This window comes from Erythrolamprus reginae, chromosome 9 (genome assembly GCF_031021105.1).
Source record: "Erythrolamprus reginae isolate rEryReg1 chromosome 9, rEryReg1.hap1, whole genome shotgun sequence".
In the NCBI taxonomy this organism is placed as follows: Eukaryota; Metazoa; Chordata; class Lepidosauria; order Squamata; family Dipsadidae; genus Erythrolamprus; species Erythrolamprus reginae.
The window spans coordinates 24,112,320-24,133,541 of record NC_091958.1 but is presented as its reverse complement, the minus strand read 5'-3'; the positions used below and the strand labels follow the sequence as shown (position 1 = coordinate 24,133,541).

At 44.9% G+C, this 21,222-nt stretch overlaps 2 protein-coding genes across 2 annotated transcripts in view; one reads left to right on the top strand and one right to left on the bottom strand.

Moving 5' to 3' along the window:
• OGFOD1 (2-oxoglutarate and iron dependent oxygenase domain containing 1) overlaps positions 1–5,617 on the top strand; it is a 29,892-nt gene extending 24,275 nt beyond the window's left edge. Inside the window, exon 13 of the mRNA XM_070760499.1 lies at positions 4,809–5,617. Coding sequence (XP_070616600.1) covers positions 4,809–4,961 — 153 coding nt within the window. The 3' untranslated portion in view covers positions 4,962–5,617. The remainder of the gene's footprint in view (positions 1–4,808) is intronic.
• A 164-nt stretch (positions 5,618–5,781) lies between these two features.
• Positions 5,782–21,222, bottom strand: part of BBS2 (Bardet-Biedl syndrome 2) — a 42,425-nt gene continuing 26,984 nt past the window's right edge. Inside the window, exons 10-17 of the mRNA XM_070760497.1 lie at positions 20,842–20,989; positions 17,389–17,560; positions 15,216–15,345; positions 12,939–13,070; positions 11,734–11,871; positions 9,779–9,891; positions 8,987–9,135; positions 5,782–6,088 (exon numbers count right to left, since the gene is read on the bottom strand). Coding sequence (XP_070616598.1) covers positions 5,982–6,088; positions 8,987–9,135; positions 9,779–9,891; positions 11,734–11,871; positions 12,939–13,070; positions 15,216–15,345; positions 17,389–17,560; positions 20,842–20,989 — 1,089 coding nt within the window. The 3' untranslated portion in view covers positions 5,782–5,981. The remainder of the gene's footprint in view (positions 6,089–8,986; positions 9,136–9,778; positions 9,892–11,733; positions 11,872–12,938; positions 13,071–15,215; positions 15,346–17,388; positions 17,561–20,841; positions 20,990–21,222) is intronic.

Here is a 21,222-nt window from a genome sequence, read left to right as displayed (position 1 = left end):
CTCCAGGAGATGTGCGATCTCCTGCTCTAGCAATGCCCGCTTGGCAGCATCGGCGGGTACTGGACAGGGCACAAAGTGGGTAGGTGGGAGACGTAAGAATTCGAGGCGGAGCCCTCGGGTCACTGTGTCCAAAATCCAAGCATCGGAGGTTGTGGCCGTCCAGGCGGTACAAAACCTTTGGAGTTTTCCCCCCAAAGGGACCTGCCCTGTGGAGTCACTTGGCTCCACGGAAACCTCGCTGGTTGGAACCACGAAAGGGCCGTTTTGACGGTTGATATCCTCTGCCCCGTCCCTGAAAGTAGGTCCTATCGTTGCGGTACGAATAGGACTGACCATATTGGCCCTGCGAATAAGGCCTGGAGGTCTGGGTAACTCCGGAAGCTGGGTCCCATCGAAATGGCTGCCGGCGTCGGTACGGGGTGCTATTGCGATCTTGGCGCCTAGAGGATCTGGTGAGGACCTTCCTCTTGTCCTTGTCCTCCACCAGAACAGCCTCCAGCACCTCCCCGAACAACTTCGTGCCTTCGAAAGGGGCCGATGACAAGCGCCACTTCGACTTGGCATCCGCCTGCCAGTGTCGAAGCCAAAGTAGGCGTCGAGAAGAGATCGTAGAGGCCATGCCCCTTGCGGCAAATTTTGCTGCGTGCAAGGTAGCGTCCGCCGAAAATTCGGCCGCAGCCAGGAGCTTGTTGAGATCCTGTTTGAGACGAGGATCTTCAGGTCCCATCCGAGCCTGAACCTCCTGGAGCCACATGATGGATGCCCTATTAAAGATGGATGCCGTTGATGCCGCTCGTAGGGCCCAAGCTGCCATCTGATGGGCCTTCTTCAGGAGGGTTTCGGCCCGTCGCTCATCCGGCTTAAGACTATCCGCCGTTTCGGAAGGAAAGGCGGCATTGGACACCAGTGTGGCTACCGGCTTGTCCACAGGCGGAAACTGTAATAGATTTTCCATCTCGCTATCAAAGGTGTAGAAACGACGCTCTACATTAGAAGGGCCTTGGGCCGCTGCCGGGTGTTGCCACGTGCGCTTGATGTTCTCTAAGAATATCTCCATTGCAGGAACAGTATCGGACTCCCTGGGCTGCTCCTTACACAGGGAAGCAGAAGTTCTGAGTCCATCACCTGCATCCGGAGGTGCCGCCGCACCTGGCACATCCAAGGTTTGTTTCACCTTGTGCAAGAGTAGCCTAAATAACGCTGGCTTAAATAGCCCCGCGGGAGCAGGTTGTTCTGGAAAGGCATACTCATCATCAGACAGTTCATTGTTCCCATGCTCACTGTCTTCTTCCAGCAGCCCAGTGTCTCCTGCCAGTGAATCCAGCCCAGGTGGGGGCGGTGGTGCTGACCAAAGGTCCCTGGGATGGTATGACTGCGGTAATGGAGGTGTCACACTTTGAGCCCCAACCGCCATTCCCTGCGCATAAACGTTGGCAATCATGTCCTGCAGGGATGGCGGGAAGGCCTGCCAGGCATCAGCATGGGATCTAAGCCCTGCAGCTGTAGGTGTGAAAGATGCAGAAGGGGCCCCAGTTGGCTGGGTTGCAGTAGAAGGCCCATAGTAAACCTGGCTGACTGAAGCAGGCCTCTCAGATCTGGCATGAGGTGAAGGTAATGGTGGAGTAGGGCACGGTAAGGCCTGGCGGTCTGGAGACCAGTCCTTCTCTGTAGCAGAACCCAGAGCTCCCAATGCCAGTGTCCCTGCTTGTGGGAGCGGCTGGAATGGGGGTACATGGAGAACCCCTGAGGCTGGAGAGGCCAATGCTGCATCTAGGCGTTGCTCTAAAGCCCTTATTTTTCTCTCAGCCTCCTTCAAGGAGGAAGAGGTCTGGGAGGACTTGGCCTTGGACTTAGAAGAAGCCTTTTCTTTGCCCTTGGGGGGTGCCGGAGCAGATTGGATTTGCTCCCCTCCCTGAACCATCTGATCAGCCATCCTTATAGAAATGGGGCAGCGTTTACTCACAAAACTGTAGAAATCGTTATACTAGAAGCACTACACGAAGCCTGAATCCACACAGAATGAAAGATTTAGTTCCTGACAGTTGCTCACCACGTGAGTAGCTGAGCCAATGAAGCGTGTTGCCGGGCAGAATACAGGCCTGGCTCCTGGCGCCCTGCCAAATCGCGCCTAAATCCGAGCGGGAAATTCCTTCCGCTCGTCGATCTGCAGGCTAAAATGGCGGGCGCTACCAACTGCCGCCCTGGGGGGGGGGTGAGGTCCCCCTGGTTACAATATGCACGGCCCTTCAGGCGCCGTGACTTTGCTGCCTGCCAAAAGGCCTGGGGATTCCCCGCTCTCCGCTGGGTCCCCAGCGGCCGCTCGCTTTGTTCCGCGGCTTCGGCTGCGAGCGCTTTGAGGCTGGTAATAGCGATCAGCTGTGAGGCGCTCCGAAACAGATCCCGGCTTCAGCCAGGCAGCGTGCCTGCCTCTCGGTCAAGGCACAGCCTTCCCTCATCAATTGGAAACGTTTCCTGCTGCCCCCTTAAGTGGGTAGGGGGCGGACCCCTCCCACTTGGGGTGAATAAGCTAGATATGGCCACGGAGGTCAGGGATCTCCAGCTCAACCTTCCTCTTCAGGGCAGTACTCGCGGGGAGAAGAGGCCCCATGAGGAGAACGTTGGGGGCGCTGCCCGCGGAGGGCAGAAACCCCAAAACAATGAAATGATCTGTGAAGACAGAAAAAACAAGATTAAAGGCAATACAGTACATACATATACATTTATTACAATAATACTTCATTAAATCAACATTTTCTAAGACTACTCCCTCAGGAGTAAAAAACTCAGAGTCCCTTCCTTGACTGAGTTTTTTAAAACTAAGGTACAGGGGCAGCAAGGGGGCGGTACCTAATTAATATGATAATTATATTAATTTATAACTCAGTCCCTACCAATAAGACTCGAGCTAAACCCATGATGGACTCTCCTTCCAGAGACATGGGAGAATTCTCCAGCCAGCTCTGGCAATTGAAGTCCACAAAGTCTTAAAGTTGTCAAGTTTGAAGGCCTCTGGTTCTACAGGGAGCCCCCAACTTGCAACCACAGGAACAAAATTTATCTTGCTAAGCAAGGGGGTGCTAAGTGAGCTGTGCCCCATCTCCCCTTGTCTTCTCATGGTTGTTAAGTGAATTGCTGAAGTTAAAGCGATTCACACATTCGTTGAAATGAATCTGCTTGCCATTGACTTTGTGGGAAGTGAGCTGGGACATCCCAGATGGGGATCACATCCGATGCTGCAGCCTTTGTAAAAATACATGCCAGTTGCCTAGAGCAGCGTTTCCCAACCTTGGCCACTTGAAGGTATCTGGACTTCAACTCCCAGAATTCCCCAGCCAGCAAATGCTGGCTGGGGAATTCTGGGAATTGAAGTCCAGATACCTTCAAGTGGCCAAGGTTGGGAAACACTGGCCTAGAGGACCAGTTTTGATCACATGACCGTGGGAATGCTGCAACAGTTATAATAGTACCGACTGGCCATGCCACTTTTTTGAATGCCAATCACTAAATGAATGATTGGAAGTTGAGGGCTATCTGTAGACATAGCCCAAAGGTGCTTTCTTCAGGAGGCAACTGGACTTTGTTTTTTTCTTTGAAGACATTTCACTTCTCATCCCAGAAGCTTCTTAGCTCTGACTGGATGGTAGGAAACGGAAGGATTTATATATCTTGCAGACAGCTGGTCATTTGCATCCTTCTAGACCAGTGGTTCTCAACCTTTCTAATACCGCAAAACAATAATACAGTTCCTCATGTTTTGATGACCCCCAACCATAAGTCTAGCACCAATTCTCCCAATAGAGCTTTAAGCTGATTGGCAGGAAGGTCAGAGGGACACTCTCACTGTAAATGCCTGATTGGTCGGATTGTAAAAATATGTTCCAAGGCGCCAGAATAGAAGCTTTAGTTCCTAACACCATAGGAGATTTGTCTTTTCCCATGGTCTTAAGCGACCCCTGTGAAATGGTCGTTGAGAACCACTATTTTAAGAGGGTTGTTGAAGGATGCAAAGACTATAAAGCCATCCACTATCCTGTAGACCTGAAGAAGCTTCTTGGATGAGAAGCGAAACGTCTTCAAAGAAAAAAACCAGAAAATCTAGTTGCCTTCTGAAACAGCACTTTTGGGACAACTATGACTGGGACAACTGAGAATCTCTACAGACTTTTACCTTTTATGCATGTTCTTATTTATGTTATTTTTTGCCTAGCTCTACTTTATTCCCCATCATATACCTGTTGCTTGTTTCACCCTGCAGGGGATCTGATTCAATCCAGTAATCACTTTGGTATCCTCCCTTTAAAAAAAACCCCAGAAACCCTGTGATATCTTTTTTTTAAGGTGCATTGACAAAACTGAACAAAACACTCCATCATATGAGCATGGGTAATGGTATTATGTTACTGCCAAGTTCTACTTTCAATTTCCATAATTGTTTCAAGCAAAGAATTTGCCTTTTTTGTGCCATTTCAAAAGGGATGGAGCTGACTGAATAGAGGGACATTTTGTTCCCACAGTAGCCACTGAGATGCCTCTGTGAATTTGAACAAGAACCTAATGAATGTAGCATCTCGTAATTAGTAGCCACTGACAACCCTGTTTTCCACGCTGTGGTGAAACTACCTTAATGTTTATTTTATGGGAAATTATAGTGACTTAGATCCTGTTCTTCCGTGCATGCAGCCTGAATGTTTTCTAGCAGAGGAAGTAGGCTTGTATTGAAACCCCATAATTTGGACGGGTCTGCACAGATGCATTCATGAAAGTAAGGTTGTTTTATATAACTGCCCTTGTTTTATTCTCTTTTCAAGCTGCTGACGGTTAATCCAGAGGCCAATTGCTTGGCTTTGATTTACAGAGATCGAGAGACACTGAAATTTGTGAAGTACATCAATCAGCGTAGTTTGGAGCAGACGCCCGATCCAAAAGAATTCTGGGACTTCTCCTTTGTTTACTATGAATGAGAGATGGTGCCAGCCAGTGACGGCGAGCCATTTCTCTTAGTTAAATCCTCAAAAGGACAGTTTTCCTTACAAAGAAAGATGCTGTTGCACAATCTGATTTATGCTCCTGCAAAACACCACTCCTTTTCTGGGGCCCTTTTGGAAATTTAACCATGGTCTGAACTGCTGTGGGAGGGAGGTGGGGGCACAAAGCTTCCATGTGGTAGCAATGTGAATGCCATGTCATTTGGACTGATGACAGGACTTTGGTGATAGCTCATCCTAAGCAGCCTCAGAAAAAACAAACGGAGTAACCTGGAAGAAGCCAAGATTCCCTGTGTTCTCCAAAACTCACCGCTTCTCCCAGATGACCAAAGAAGAGTGTTTCCTATTGGTCTAATTATGTGGTCATTTGCAGCTTGGGTTAATAATCGTGGACGGTTGTTATGGTTTGTTGGGTAAGGCTCTACTAGTTGGATTCATGGAGCTTATTAAACCGTAAATCAAGCCAGCCTTTGAAATGTGTAAGCCTAGATTACTGTCCACTGCACCAAGGGGAGAATCCTAACCTAATTATAATAGTTGCAACCAGCTTAAAAGGCAGTGACCCTTTTCAAACTTTATTCTGAATCAAGACCTCACTTTAATTTATGATAATAATAAAAGATTTGGCATTACTTTAAGCTTTCCTTTTCTTGCTTCATACAAAGCTAGAGTAGAGTTTCTCCTTGTCTGGCTCATGGCTGTCCAACCTTGGCCATTTTAAGACTTGTGGACTTCAACTCCCAGAATTCCCCAGCCAAGATTGGACACACCTCTGATCTAAATGAACTAATACAGATAGACTGAAATCTGTTGGTTCTATTGAAGAATCGAACATTGCTATTTTAATCAACAGCCTCCAAGGCGGTTTTGGCTTCTGAAATTCCCAGATTTGGTCTGTAACGTCCCTAAAAGCTTGGCCATCTCTCTGCCTATCTGTGGCTAGATCTTTCTGCTTGTCTTCCATTGGCTAACTTCCGCCTCCAGCCTTCGCTCTGATCAAGAGCACGATGTCCCCAGACGCATGATTTTGATGAGCATATTAACGCTGTTGTTCTTAATAGCGTCCCGGCAGGCAGAAATCACTTGCATTTTGTGTTTACCAACTGGAGGGGAAGGAAAAAAGAAAGAAAAGGATTAGCGGAGTCTGCTCTTTTCCAAGAATGCAAATGAACTCTCTTGCAGTTCAGAAGGGGAAAATGTTTTCTCCCTCCCACCCGCAACCCAAACCAGCTGAGGTCAGACGGGGAACAGCCTGTGCAGGACACAGCTATTCTTGCTGCTCAGTGTTTACGTTATTTTGAACTCCCTCGGATGGTGGATGAGCCCCCGGTGGCCCATTTTTTAAAATCTGCAGGAAAGGCAGGCTAGCTAACAGTCATGTGCCCAGCATCTCTTGGGAGATACTTCAAGGGCTCTCCGGAAATTCTGCGACAGGAAAACAAGGAGATCCAAGGCTTGAATTTATTTGTTTGACTTGTATGCCGCCCCTCCATTTATACAGGAGGAAGCCTGGAGGAAGAGAAAAGGGCCTTTTCCAGGTGGGATTAAAGTAAAGGGGGAGGGGAAAATCCAGCACCTTCTCCAAATATGCGGGCATTTCATTAATGTTCTAATCCAGCCCATAAAAACAAACAAGATTCTTCTGTATAGTGAGATCTCCCCATTTCAATAATTTTGGAGAAAAGGTGCATCAAACCATTTGCCACTTTGGGAGCCACTGCTTTTTAATTTCCTGACGGAGAAAGAACACTTGAGTTCTTTGCTGGGCTGCAAAATCAGGGTCGAAGTAATGTAGATCAGGGTTTGTCGAATTTAAGATGTGTGGATTTCAACTTCCAGAATTTCCTAACAAGCCTTGCTAGTATGGTTAAAGGTCTTGGTAACTTGGGCAACTTTTAAGATGTGTGGGCTTCAACTCTCAGAATCCCCCAGCCAATCTGGCTGGGGAATTCTGTGAGTTGAAGCCTGCATATCTTATAGTTGCTATGGTTGGGGAGTAAAACAGTCTATATTGTGGTTAGTAACGTGTGATACAAATGCCAATTATCAGATTTTTCAGAGTATAAGATGCACTTTTTCCCTCTTAAAAGAAGCTGAAAATTTGGGTGCATCTTATATTCCGAATGTAGCTTTTAATAAGCTTTTTTTTTCCGAAGCGCTAACGATCTTCCAGGCTTCCTACTCCCTCCAAAGTTTTTTTCCAGCCCTAAGTCTTTGCAGGCTTGTATTCATTGATACTCCCTCCAAAGAAAAAAAAATCATCCCGAACCAGGGGATACAATAATGTGCTGAAGCGGACTAGACTAAGGAGCTAGTAGGCACGTTTCCCCCCTATTTTCCTCCCCCAAAACTAAGGTGCCTCTTATACTCCAAAAAAATACTATGTTGTCAATTCCTTTCTTGACAACGTAATCCCCAAAGTGCCTCTTGTCAAGTGTCACTTTTTTTTAAAAAAGCCCATTTCCTACCAGTGACAATTTGTGATTTTCTTAGAGGGCTGTGCCTTAGCAGAAAAGCTCATGCTTTACAAAATGTAATTTTAGAATATTACCAAATGCACGTTCACGTCACTGTTTCCAAAAGCAAAGCAATGGTTTTATTGATGACTTTTGGCTTGGGAACCCCCCCCCCCCATGAGTTTTATAAATACTGTAATCTAAACTGCCATCGCATCTTCATTCCCCTGTTCCATTTTGATAATCTGGGAAGCACCTCCTCCTGCGGGAGCTTTGGTGTTCTCTGATCTTGGTTGTCTTTCTTTCAGCGCACTGATGATATTACCTAGTTTGGTAATGAAATGTCTGCAAGCAAACAACTGACAGAGAGCACTAAGGACTCCACACTTTGACCTGGAGCTACAAGTTCTCTTCTATTGGAATATAGGGTTCTCGGTACTCTCTGACTTTGGTGGTTTGCTAGATAAGGTTTTACGACCCAACCGGGGCACATCATCAATGCATTGATTGGATCATGAAATGCCTTCAGGAGGTCAGCCAAGTTCAGAGAGCAGCAAGGATTCCACTGTGAGCTAAAAATGTTCTCTTTTATCAAGGGATGTTTAGTCTGCAAAGGAGAAGACTGGGAGGAGACTTGATAGCTGTCTACAAATATCTGAAGGGCTGTCAGAGCAGAGGGGTCAGCATTGTTCTCATTAGCACATGGAAGGACTAGAAACTATGGGATGAAGCTGTAAGGGAATAGATTTAGATTAGATGCCAGAAAAAACTTTCTAACAGTAAGGGTGATAAACCAGTGGAACAGTTTGCCACAGGTGGTGGGCTCGCCTTCACTGGAGGTCTTCAAACAGAGACTGGACAGTCATCTTTCTGGCATGGTTTGATGAATCCTGCATTGAGCAGGGGGTGGGACCCGAAGACCCTGGAGGTCCCTTCCAGCTATGATTCTATGATTCTATTCCTTTATCTTATATGTAAGCGTATGTGTACAGCTCTCCAAATAACTACACAGCTTTAGGAAGGAATCCTCCAGCCAAATGTATACATGTCAGCAAGACTGTATTTTTTAAAATCCCATTTAAAGATGTCCCCAAATTCAGCTGAATGCCTGCAGAAACTCAAGAATTCAAAATTCATGCCCATTTCTTTCCAGGTTAAAATTCACTCAGGCATATGCCTTTCTTTTCAAACTTCTTTTCAAGTGACATGTCATGCAGGCAGGGGTTCCTACTTACTGCCGATGCGATGCGCACACAGCTCCGGTTGATCGGCGGGCGCACACATCTGAGCGAGAATTGGTTTCTGCACACATGCGCAGAAGCAGAAAATCACCAAGATCTCTCTCGTGCATCCTCTCGCAAGATTTCGCTGGCTGCCCATGCACAGAAGCCAAATCTCACTCAAAACCACTGACGGTCACCTGGAGTTGCCCGCGCAACTCCATTTTCACTACCGGTTTGCAGCGTGGCACATACCGGGTAGCAACCCATTACTGAGGACATGCGAATGAGAACTAATCCTTCAGTTCCCTCCCCCGGAGCCTACCTCGGAGATTTCCTGCCCGTTGGATGGCCTGGTTTATCGCTTTGAGATTATTTAAAAGCTCAGTGTGATTGGTGCAGCGGATCTTGTACTGAGACAATAAATCCTTGTTGACGTCATACAGTTCATTATACCGTTTCTTCATATTTTTCCTGCGAGGATAAACAAAAATTTCAGAGTATAAGCAAATAACTGTCGAAAGCTATTTAAGTTGTTGGGATCTGAAATGCAATGAAGCCAAGATAAGCTTCCCTCAAACATTCGTTCCTGATAATGTTGGGTCTGCTGGAGACAGGAATTCAATTCAAAAGACCCCTTCTGCATGTTTCCAACCAATACAGTCTACCCGACTTTCCCGCAATACTGACTGATCAATCAGCTGTCAGACCTGGAAACCCCCTTGGTCCTGCCACATTTGGTGCTGTGGGAAACTGGGAGGGGGGATTCTGTGAGTAAGGCAATATAGTTAAAACAGCATTCCTTTCTCCGAGAGAGTCAAGGTCACTCTGCCTTGCACCTGGAGGGGTGTGCTGCATCTCCAGTTGGGCCCGTGCATTGATTGAACCATGTGATGGACATGTGGGTGCTGGGACTTGGGATTTTCCTTTGGTGTGGAAAACAGGAAGCTTTCAAATTCGTGTTTCCCCAGATGGGTCAATGTGACAACTCCAATAAGGTGGAGCCTTGAGGAAACTCAAGCCTCAGGGTTTTCTTTCCTTGGGGATGTTACTTAAATCCCTGACATCAGTATTCTATCAATCAGTGTTTTGATCAATTGGTGCTTAGCTCACTCACCAGTCTCCCATCAGGCGGGAATCTTCTGCTCGAACCAGCATGCCGCGGATGGAGTTGGAGCTGTCAGCCATGTTGGCTGTGAGCTTCTGACAAACTGTGTGGGAACTGTCCACCTACGGAGGAGAACCACCCACAACGTAATACAGATATCAGGAGGGTGAAGGTTCGTTCTCCAAGCTTGTGGGTTGGCTTCCAAATGTTTTGTCACCAGGCTAGGTAACATCTTCAGTGGAGTTTAGGGAATATAGGTGTCACTGTTCTGTTTATAAAGGCTCCATGTGTGGGTGTGTCAACCTGCCAGTGTTCTGACCCAACTCCCCAAACACAAAAATCCCTCTGAAGTGAACTCAAAGATTCCTGCAATTAGGAGTGCCGGCAGCCCAACATAAAAGTTTCTCGCTCACCGTCGGCTCTGTCTCTCTCTCTCTCTGCCAGCTCCACTCCCTCTTCCCCCTCGGAGCTCTCAAGTTGCCTTGATGCCGACCCTGACTCCCATGCCTCCTCCTCTTCTGATTCCTGTGCTGAAGGGGCCAACGGCCAACAGGCCCCAACAGTCACACTCATAGGTTCATCGAAGCCTGGCGCTCCAACAAGCAATTCCATCCACAGACACTGACCCACAACCAGCCTACGAACCCCTCAGAATCCAAATCAACTGCATAGCCAGCCAGGGATGGCACCAACCCTCAACCAACTCTCTCTCTCACACACAACACCAGCAGTTAACCTCCCAATCTCCTTATCACAAGATTCTCATTGATGACTCACAACTGACGCATCACAAAGACCCTCACTTGACACACCCACACCTGAAGCCCTTATAAACAGAAGAATACTGACATCCCCTAAACTCCGCTAAAGATGTTACCGAGGCTGGTAACAAAACATTTGGAAATCAACCCACAAGCTCAAAGAATGCATCTTCACCCTCATCCAACACCTGAGCTACAGGTATTTGCCACTATTGCACACCCATAAAATATCTGTTTGCCAGACAAGACAATCAGATGTTTGCTTTCTGGAAAAAGGGAGACCCAGCACTAGCTACGATCCCTGAAGTCTTCATGTTATGGAGCCGCTTCCTTGTGGCAGTCATTCAAAGTACCTCCTGATCTACTACTTCCTTGAGATTTTAGGGTTTTGGGACTCCACCTGTCATCACAGACACCTGCTTGCAAAATCATTACCGTTCCAAACCTCACAGATGGCTAATTCAGATCCAGACAAAGCAAGTAAATTTTGCTGAATGAATCTCCAGCCTAAAAGCAAAGCTGTTGACAATTCAATTCTCCTGTTGCAAGTTTCGTCTTAAATGGAGCATAAATTCCATCAGCGGAAAAACGCCGAGATGGCCTGGGCTGCCATGAAAGAGGCAATCTTTTCTAAGACAAAATAGTTTGGTCTGCTGGCAGATAAATAATTAAGAGTCTGGTGCGGCTTTAGGAAAGTTCTAGGTGGACCAGTTAGCGTTCTTTGCTGTTTTAAATCCCTTGAGAACATCTTTTGCTTGTGGCCCATCAAATCCATGGATTTCTTTAGCTCCTGCCCCTTCCCATTTATTTAAGCTATGCCAATCCAGCCCAATGAGGTATCTCAGATACGGTGCTCTTGGTGCTCTCTGGGGTTTTTTATTGCATGCAGATGTTTCATTGCCCAACTAGGCAACATCTTCAGTGTGGATCTGTGGGCTTCAGCGCTTGTATAGTTACAGTATATAAACATCTGCAGGCAGTTCAGAGAGTATTAAGCACCCTACATTTTGTTTTCCTTGCCTTCTCCTCCTCTGCACTCCACTTACTTCTGGCGCTAATGGTGTTGCCTAGTTGGGCCATGAAACATATGTAAGAAAACAACAAAGCTCAGAAAGCCCCAAGGACCCCACGATTCCACCCTGAGCTACCGATGTTCTCTTCCACTGGTAGCCCAGATATGTTTAAGCAGCCTTGCTCACTTACCCCAACAAAAGCTTGGTGCACCTCGTCAAAATACACGGGGAAGTCTGCTTCAACCTGCAAGTCCTCAATTGCCCAAAAGGAGGCCATCGATTGGATGATGTCACCAGCCAGATCAATGTTATCAGTGTTAATGGAGATCTAGTAACCAACAGAAAAAATAGTAACTCAGATTGGCCCCACTCTCATTACAATGGCAGAGGCTGGTGTTTAAAAGAGCCATATCACATCTGAAGCTAAACTAAGGCAGCCCAAGTGATAACCCTTGAGTATTGATGGGGTGTTTTTTTAGGAAACTAACCTGGAATAGTTTACAGCAGCCCTGGATTAACAAAGCTGATGAGAAACAGAGACTGTTCATTACTAATAATGAATTAAAGCTCTTTGTGGCTTGGGACCAGGTTATCTGAGGGACCGTCCCTTGGTGGTCACATCTACTGCTTTCTAACTACTGCAGGTCATGGATGGATGGATGGAGGGATGGAGGGATGGATGGAGCAAGCAAGCAAGCAAGCAAGCAAGGAGGCACTAGCACTAGCACTAGTAATGGGTTGCTATCCGGTACACGCCACTCTGCGTACCGGTAGCGAAACTGGAGCTGCATGCGCAGCTCCAGGTAACCAGCAGGCGTGCACATCCGAGTGAGATTTGGCTTCTGTGCATGCAAAGGAAGCGAAATCTCATGACGGGACGTGTGCGCATGAAAGATTTTGGCTATTTTTGGTGATTTATTTATTTTTTTGCTTCCCGCATGCGCAGAAGCAAAAAGATCACCAAAATCTCACACGGCAACACGGCCTCTCCTCAGATTTTACTTCCTGTGCATGTGCAGAAGCCAAATCTCGCTCGGACACACGTCAGTCAGCAGAAGGAGCCTGCAGGACTGCAGTCATTCATTCATTCGATTTTTATGCTGCCCTTCTCCTTAGACTCATGGCAGCTTACAACATGTTAGCAACAGCACTTTTTAACAGAGCTAGCTTATTGCCCCCACAATCCGGGTCCTCATTTGACCCACCTCGGAAGGATGGAAGGCTGAGTCAACCTTGAGCCAGTGATGAGATTTGAACCTCTAACCTACAGATCTACAGTCAGCTTCAGTGGCCTGCAGTACTGCACTCTACCTGCTGCGCCACCCCAGCTCATTTCTAACCATTGCGCCACCCAAGCTCTTACATGAGACATAAATGAGACAAGCCAAAGACTACCTCTCCGCTGGAACTCATTCGGATGCACAGCTGTCCTGAGTCGCGGAGGGAGGTGAAGCAGACATCCAGTGACTCGTTCCGCATCTCCACATCCTCCGGGAGTAGAAAATTTTGTCTTATCCACACAACGCCCTTGAAGCATAAATTCACATTGTGTGAGTTTGGAGAACAAGAGTAGGTAGAAAACAGGTGGCAATGTTGTGATATGCTGCTGGGGATTTGCAGCTGATGCCCTAGACGTGTAAGGGTCACACCTGCAATTATCAAGAGGGCTCAGGAATAAGAAGATATTACAGGGCGGGGGTCTTCAAACTTGGCAACTTTAAGACTTGGGGACTCCAACTCCCAGAAATCCTCAGCCAGCCATGCTGGCTGAGGAATTCTGGGAGTTGGAGTCCCCAAGTCTTAAAGTTGCCAAGTTTGAAGACCTCTGCTACAGGAAGTCCTCAATTTACAACCATTTGTTTAGTCACTGTTCAGTTACAACAGTGACTTATGACCTTTTATTCCACACTTTTGACCACTGCAGTATCCCCATGGTCAAAATTCAGACGCTTGGCAACCGACTCATATTTTTGACAGTTGAAATGACTTTATCCTATATCTCGGGGTCATACGATCCTCTTTTTTGCAATCTTCTGCTAAGCAAATTCAATAGGGAAGCCCGATTCACTCAACAACAATTTTACTAATTTTAAATGGTTTTTTTTTTACTAACTTAACCATTCACTTTAACAATTGTGGCAAGGAAGGTCATAAGTGAGGCAGAGTTCACTTCACAAATATCTCACTTGGAAATAGCCATTCTGGGTTCAGTCGTAGTTGTAAGTCAAGGACCACCTGTTTTCTTTTACAGATTTACTGTCGATTCAAAGTTAGTTCACCTCCACTTGAACTCAGACCCTTCTCCTTAGTCTTGTGTGTCTTTTTGTCCCCACATTCAGCCTTCGTGTTAACAACCACAAGCTAAAAGCCTTGCTTAACAAGAAAGTGGAAGCATCTATCAATTCTCTGAAACAACTCTTATTTTATTTATTTTATTTGTTTGTCAAACATGTAGAAAATAGCAGTTATATGTATAAATATAAACATACACAAAGATAAATGAACACAGTAGGATAGGGACGGTAGGCACGATGGTGCGCTTATGCATGCCCCTTACAGACCTCTTAGGAATGGGGTGAGGTCGACAGTCGACAGTCTAAGCTTAAAGCCTTGGGAGTTTGGGGAAGACACCACAGAGCCCGGTAGTGTGTTCCAGGCACTGATCGCTCTTGCTGAAGTATTTCCTGCAAACAAGTTTGGAGCAGTTTAAGTTTATCTCTATTGTGTATTGTTGTGGTTGAAGCTGAGGTAGTCAATGACAGATAGGACATTGTAGTGGATAATTTTATAAATTATGCTTAGGTCATACCAAAGGTGGCATAGTTCTAAATTGTCTAAGCACAAAATTTCAAGTTTGGTGGTATAAGGTATTTTGTTGCAAGCAGAAGAGTGGAGGACTCTTCCCGTAAAATATTTCTGGACTCTCTCAATTGTATTAATGTGTGATATGTAGTGCGGCTTCCAGACAGGTGAGCTGTATTCGAGAAGTTGTCTAGTGAATGTTTTGCATTGCCCTGGTCAGCAGTATAATGTTGCCAGAGAAGAAGCTACGTAAGATTAGGTTAACAACTCTTAGTGCCTTTTTGGCAATGTTGTTACAGTGGGCTCTGGCACTTAGGACATTAGATATGAGTACTCCAAGGTCCTAGACAGAGTGAGAGTTGTCTACAAGGTTGTGCCCTCCGAGCTTGTATTTTGTGTTCTGATTCTTTTTGCCAAGGTGTAAGACAGAACATTTTGTTTTTGTTTTTTTAAAATATCTTTATTTAATATTTACATTTAAAACAACAAAAACAAAGACCAAAAAAACCATACAAAAACATAACATACAAGAGCATACAGCTTTATAATATATGGGTTACTTTGGTGTCAGAACTTAAGCATCTAACACTTAACGTATATGCCAGCTATTCTGCTGAGCCTTGTTCCTTACAGCCTATCTATATTTTATTTAGAGCGTTGTGGCACCAGGCACAACATCGTAGCCCTTACCTTAGAAAGCAAGTATTAAACACTACATTGCTGAATGTACTAGAAAGAAAGAAAGAAAGAAAGAAAGAAAGGAAGGAAGGAAGGAAGGAAGGAAAGAAAGAAAGAAAGAAAGAAAGAAAGAAAGAAAGAAAGAAAGAAAGAAAGAAAGAAAGAAAGAAAGAAAGAAAGAAAGAGACTTACCGTCTGCACCTTCTCACCCAGAGTGAATTTTACAAAGCTCAGAGGCCTGGTTGCATAGTCGGGGCTGCAGAGCAAATACATCGAGAAGCGAGGGAGTTGTCGGGACAGCTCGAAAACGTGGAACTGAGTGCTGGGAAAGCATGACACAAAATCATCAAGGCGGTTGAAGAAATGGACTCACAATCATTTTGCTTTCTGGTGAAGGCCACCTAGGCAAGCCTTGGTTCTTTCTATGATACCCTGATCCTGACACTTGTTTCACATTCCAGGTGTGGGATGAAGGGTGGGAAATGAACGCTGATGATCAGCTCCATTTAATGTCCCCTTTTTTAGTGTTGAATCCCTCTTTGGGCTATTAAGTAAAATGTCTCTCATGTCCTCACGGCCATAGATAGTTTAAGGATCAAGTAATTTTTTTCTGGAATAACATGATCCTTCTGGATCTCGGAGCTCTTGTTTATAAAGTTTTGGATCTTATGAGTGAATATGGATGCTTAAAAGAACAAGAGACGAGTACATTCAAGGCCCAGGGACAGCTAGAGATTCCTGCTGCCTAAGAGTTAGGAGTTACTCCGACTCCTACAAATTCCTTTTTATTCTGCATGCCTCATTCTTCCTCCTACTGGCAAGACTGTGCTAAAAAAATGCACACACATGCAAATGGAAGAACAGGAAGAAAAACACATAAAACACTTCATAAAAACAAATTAGCTTGGAAGGCCTTTAAGTTTGAATCAGGTTCTCATTTAAAGGCACGATTTGGAAGGAAACTACTGTTTTAACTGTGGAAGGGGTTTTAGAGATACAGTACTTACCTGGATTCTCCAGAATTCAAAAAATTTGGGGAATGGCAGATGGGGAAGACAGGGGGAAATATGCTGAGCAGCCTCAACTGAAGTGACTGCACTCAAATTTAACTTTTATCCAGATATTGCATATATATTTTTTCTCCATTTGTCTTTTCCAAAATCTTTTAATTTTGGAGAATATATGATAATATCAGATAATATGTATGTCATATAGTCCAACCCCCCACCCCCTACCCAAGCAGAAGCCCCTACACCATTTCTGACAATCTCTTCTTGAAAGCCTCCAGTGATGAAGCTCCCACAACTTCCAACGACAACTTTTGTTCCATGGGTTGATTGCTCTCACTGTCAGGAAATTCCTCCTTATTTTCAGGTTGAATCTTTCCTGGTTCAGTTTGCTTCCATTATTCCCAGTGATTCTTACTAGTGTAATATTCTAGATCAGGAGGAATTTCCACACAAGATCCTTTTAACTAACTTACAGCCTTTCTGACTACTACTAGATCCATTGGGAGGGAGGGAGGGAGATCCAAGAATGGATGTAGAAAGAATACCCTGTAGCATAATTTATCTGTTTTCAGAGATGTGCTTATTTTCTTTATCACGAAAAGCCAAATATGAATCGCAACCCATTTGCACACCAAGATTCTAGCTCTGTAATATCTATAAAAGAGCGAGTTTGGTTTAGTGGTGAAGGCATCAAGTTAAAAACCAGGAAACTGGGAGTTCTAGATCTGCCTTAGGCCCAAAGCCTAACTGGGTGACCTAGGGTAGTCATTCTGTCTGAGGAAGGAAGCACTGGCAAACCACTTCCATGCCCAAATCTATTCAAACAAGTCTAACCTATGTTACAAAGGCAGCTTTGGTATAGTGGTTAAGGCATCAGGCTAGGAACCAGGAGACTGGGAGTTCTAGTCCAGCCTTAGGCATAAAGCCAGCCTGGAACCATGGCCCAATCACTTTCTTCCAGCCCTAGGAAGGAGGCAATGGCAAACCACTTCTGAAAAACCTTGCCAAGGAAACTGCAGGGATCTGTCCAGGCAGTCTACCAGAATCAGACATGATTGAACAGAAGAAGAAAAATAATCTATAAACCGATGTACACCATTTGTTCCTTCAAAACATTAAGAAAAAAAAACCACCTTTGCTGAATGCAAAGCGCTGGCACTTGTTGACTCGAAAACCTGCCCGAGGGCTTATCCAATATTTCTCTCTACATTTAGGTTCTCCTGAATTCTCCCACATAATTGAGGGTCCCTGTTTTCTTTAATAAAAGCCCAAGAGCAAAAAGGCTTGAGACCATCAAAGGGGTGGGGGGTGGGGAGAAAGGCAGTTGATGGAAACCCTGCCAAGCCCTCACGTACCTCTTCTTGTATCCAACAAGGGCTTTGATGTTCAGCTCTACCGGGACGTCTTTCGGGGGGGAGAGTGGGATTTTTATGCTGCTCGAGAGGTTCTGAGGAGTGCGGTGGATCACATGGCTCTCACTCTCAACGAGGCCTTCGGCGAAGATCAGCACCGCTCGGATAATCGTGTCTTAAATGAAAACAAAACAAAACTCTTTGTGAGTTTTAAAGGTTCTGACAGAGGTAGTCCTCGACCTACGACCTGCCATGGAGACTGGCCATGATGGCTGCATGCCCTGGCCGTCATTACCCAAGATTAAGAATACTAGGATATTGATTCAAGTTTAAAAGCTGTTCTCCAAGGTGACAGACAGAAAGGAAGTCATAATGATCACAAGAAGCAACCAACCAGATATTTCACTTGTAGCCTAAAGTTTACTATGAACAGAAAAGATAGAAACATAGGGCTGGACCATATAGGTCTTCTAGTCTCTGCTCAAGGAAAAAGACCTTACACCCTCCTAGTCAAATGGTTGTCCAATTATTTCTTGTAAACCCTCCAGAAACAGAGCACCCTGCAAACCGTTCCACTATTTCATTGCCCCCCCCCCCCTCAAAAAAACCCCTCCTTACTTCCAGGTTGGATTTCCCCTTAGATCATCCAAACTATACACTGTCTGCAATCTTCTCATCATTCCCATCACCCATCACCCATCTCCTCCCACAAATGAGTGTATGACTGTAATTTCGTTGCTTGTACCCTTACAATTTATATTGATGGGTTCCTAATATGATTGGGTTACTTATTTGTAGCCGGACTGATTATTGACAAACGTATCTTTTCTTTTATGTACACTGAGAACATGTGCATCAAGCCAAATTCCTTGTGTGTCCAATAAAATTCTATTCTATTCTAATTCGATTCTATTCTAATTCGATTCTATTTATTTTATTTATTCATTTGTCCAATACACAAATACATAGGAAGAAAAATAGACATGTAGTAATATATATAAGGGTAAAAGTGAACTTAGAGGAGAGGATATATAAAAGAAAGAAAATATATATAAGTGAAAGAAAGGAAAGACAATTGGACAGGGGATGAAAGGCACACCAGTGCACTTATGTACGCCCCTTACTGGCCTCTTAGGAACCTGGAGAGGTCAATCGTGGAGAGTCTAAGGGAGAAATGTTGGGGGTTAGGGGTTGACACAATTGAGTCCGGTAATGAGTTCCACACTTCGATAACTCGATTGTTGAAATCATATTTTTTACAGTCATGTTTGGAGTGGTTCGTATTAAGTTTGAATCTCTTGCGTGCTCTTGTGTTGTTGCGGTTGAAGCTGAAGTAGTCATTGACCGGTAGGATGTTGCAGCATATGATCTTGTGGGCAATACTCAAATCATGTTTTAGGCGCCGTAGTTCTAGGCTTTCTAGGCCCAGGATTGTTAGTCTATTTTCGTAGGATATTCTGTTTCAAGTGGAGGAGTGAAGGGCTCTTCTGGTGAAATATCTTTGGACATTTTCAAGGGTGTTGATGTCTGAGATGTGTTATGGGTTCCAGACAGATGAGCAGTAGTCTAGGATGGGTCTGGCAAAAGTTTTGTAGGCTCTTGTGAGTAGTGTGAGATTGCCTGAGCAGAAGCTGCGTAGGATCAGGTTAACAACTCTAGAAGCTTTTTTGGCGCTATTGTTGCAGTGGGCTTTAGCACTGAGGTCATTCGATATTAGCATTCCAAGGTCTTTTACTGAGTGTGGGTTGGCAGTGAGAGATTGTTTATTCAGTTCGTATGTGCAGTTTGGATTCTTTTTGCCAATGTGGAGGGTAGAGCATTTGTTGGTTGATATTTGAAGTTGCCAGGTGTTAGACCAGTCTGAGACAAAGTCCAGGTCTTTTTGGAGAGTGAGTGTGTTGTCAGTGGTGTTGAAAAGTTTCACATCGTCGAAATATTCTCTATTCTATTTTATTCTCTATTCTACTCTACTCTATTTTATATAATATAAAGCAGTGATGGCCCAACAATATTGTATTTTATTTTTTATTATTATATTTTATTCCACATTATATTCTACATTCTGTTCTGTTCTGTTCAAATTTATTGTATTGTATTGTATTGTATTCTACATTCCATTCCACTCTATCCACTGCTTCTTATTCTCCAAAGCATCAGAAGGCAGAACAAGTCCACCCCCTCTTCTCTTTGAGAGCCCCTCAAGTACTGGAAGACTGCTATCCTGTCTCCCACCCCAATCTTTCTCTTCGCTAGACTAGATATATGAACCTCCCAAAACCATTCAGCATACAATTTAGCCTCCAAACCTTTTATTATCTTTGTTGCTCTTCTCTCCACACTCTCTAGGGCCGTGATGGTGAATCTATGGCACGTGTGTCACAGGTGGCACGCTGCGTCCTCTCTGTGGGCACATGAGCCGTTGCCCCAGTTCAGCTCCATCTCAGCTGGTTGCAGGCCTCACTCTGAAGCTAGCCTGACTGAGGCCACCTTTGAGGCTTCAGCGTTGCCACAATGGAGTTGAGGACTAGGGAGTGGGGACTACAGATAACTGGGATTTCGTAGCCCAAACAAAATACTTTCCCCTGGGAACCAAGGACGTTCCAACAGGTGGCTGAAAAGAGGAGCAGTGAAGTTACCAAGCCACTGGACAGCATCTTGATTGGACCATGTGACTGATTGTTTGGGGAAAAAACGTTTACTTTTAATGACATGAAAACCACAGGAACATTTAGAGTTGGCCTTCACCAGCCTATGATACATCCAAATAAAACTATTCTTTGAGGAACCTACGTGCCTCAGAGTTCTGTTGGCTATGGGTGCGTTACCATAGTATCCTAGCGTCTGGTTAGGTCCCACAGAGTCGGCCTGCTCCAGGTCCTGTCAACTAGACAATGTCGCTTGGCGGGACCTGGGGAAGAACCTTCTCTGTGGGGGCCCCGGCTCTCTGGAATCAGCTCCCCCCGAAGATTCATACTGCTCCCACCCTCCTCGCCTTCTACAAGAATCTGAAAACCTATTTACACTGCAAGGCTTGGGGTCACTAGACCCTAGCCTCTGGCCAACGAGTATGTGAATGTTTGTGGCCTGAATCTGAATGAATGATTTTTAATGTTTCATGCTTTTTAGAATGGTTTTAGATTAGTTATTTATATAAATTGAATTTCAGATGTTTTATTGTATATTGTTTTTTTATATGTTGTGAACCGCCCCAAGTCCATGGAGAGGAGCAGTATACAAGTCCAATAAATAAATAAATGAATTACTTGGAACCCTGACAACAACCCTATAATAGGTGTATTCCTCTAGCCCAGGTAGATGCTCAGATTCTTAAGATCAGGTCAAAAGATCAATGAAAGGTGCAAATGTCTGAGTCAGATTGAAGAAGCTCATAGCCAAGAAATTATACATATATACTGAGCCTGTACCAACAAATTTTGGCTGCTAACCCTGACTTACCATTGGATGTAGATATGCAGAGTTCTACATGAGCGGATTCGCTTTCCGATCCCAGATTGACAGACAATGCAGTCTGGAGCTGTGTGTTTGCTGGGATCACACCCCTTTGCCCATCCATCTCATTTACCTGAGTGTTCAGTTCCACCTGCTTTAAAACAAAATACAGGTCTTATTCTAAATGTTGAACAATGTATAGAAATATATTTTTATACTTTGCTTTCACTGACACAGGAAGCTCCAAAACCAGACCCAAATTTTATCTACCAAAGAAGACACTCAAATCTTTTATGACCTAATGTTGATTGCTCCTTTCTGTCAATATTGCTAATTTGCAGAGAGGGGGGGAATTATTTCTGTTGTTGTGCAATCATAATTCTTTCC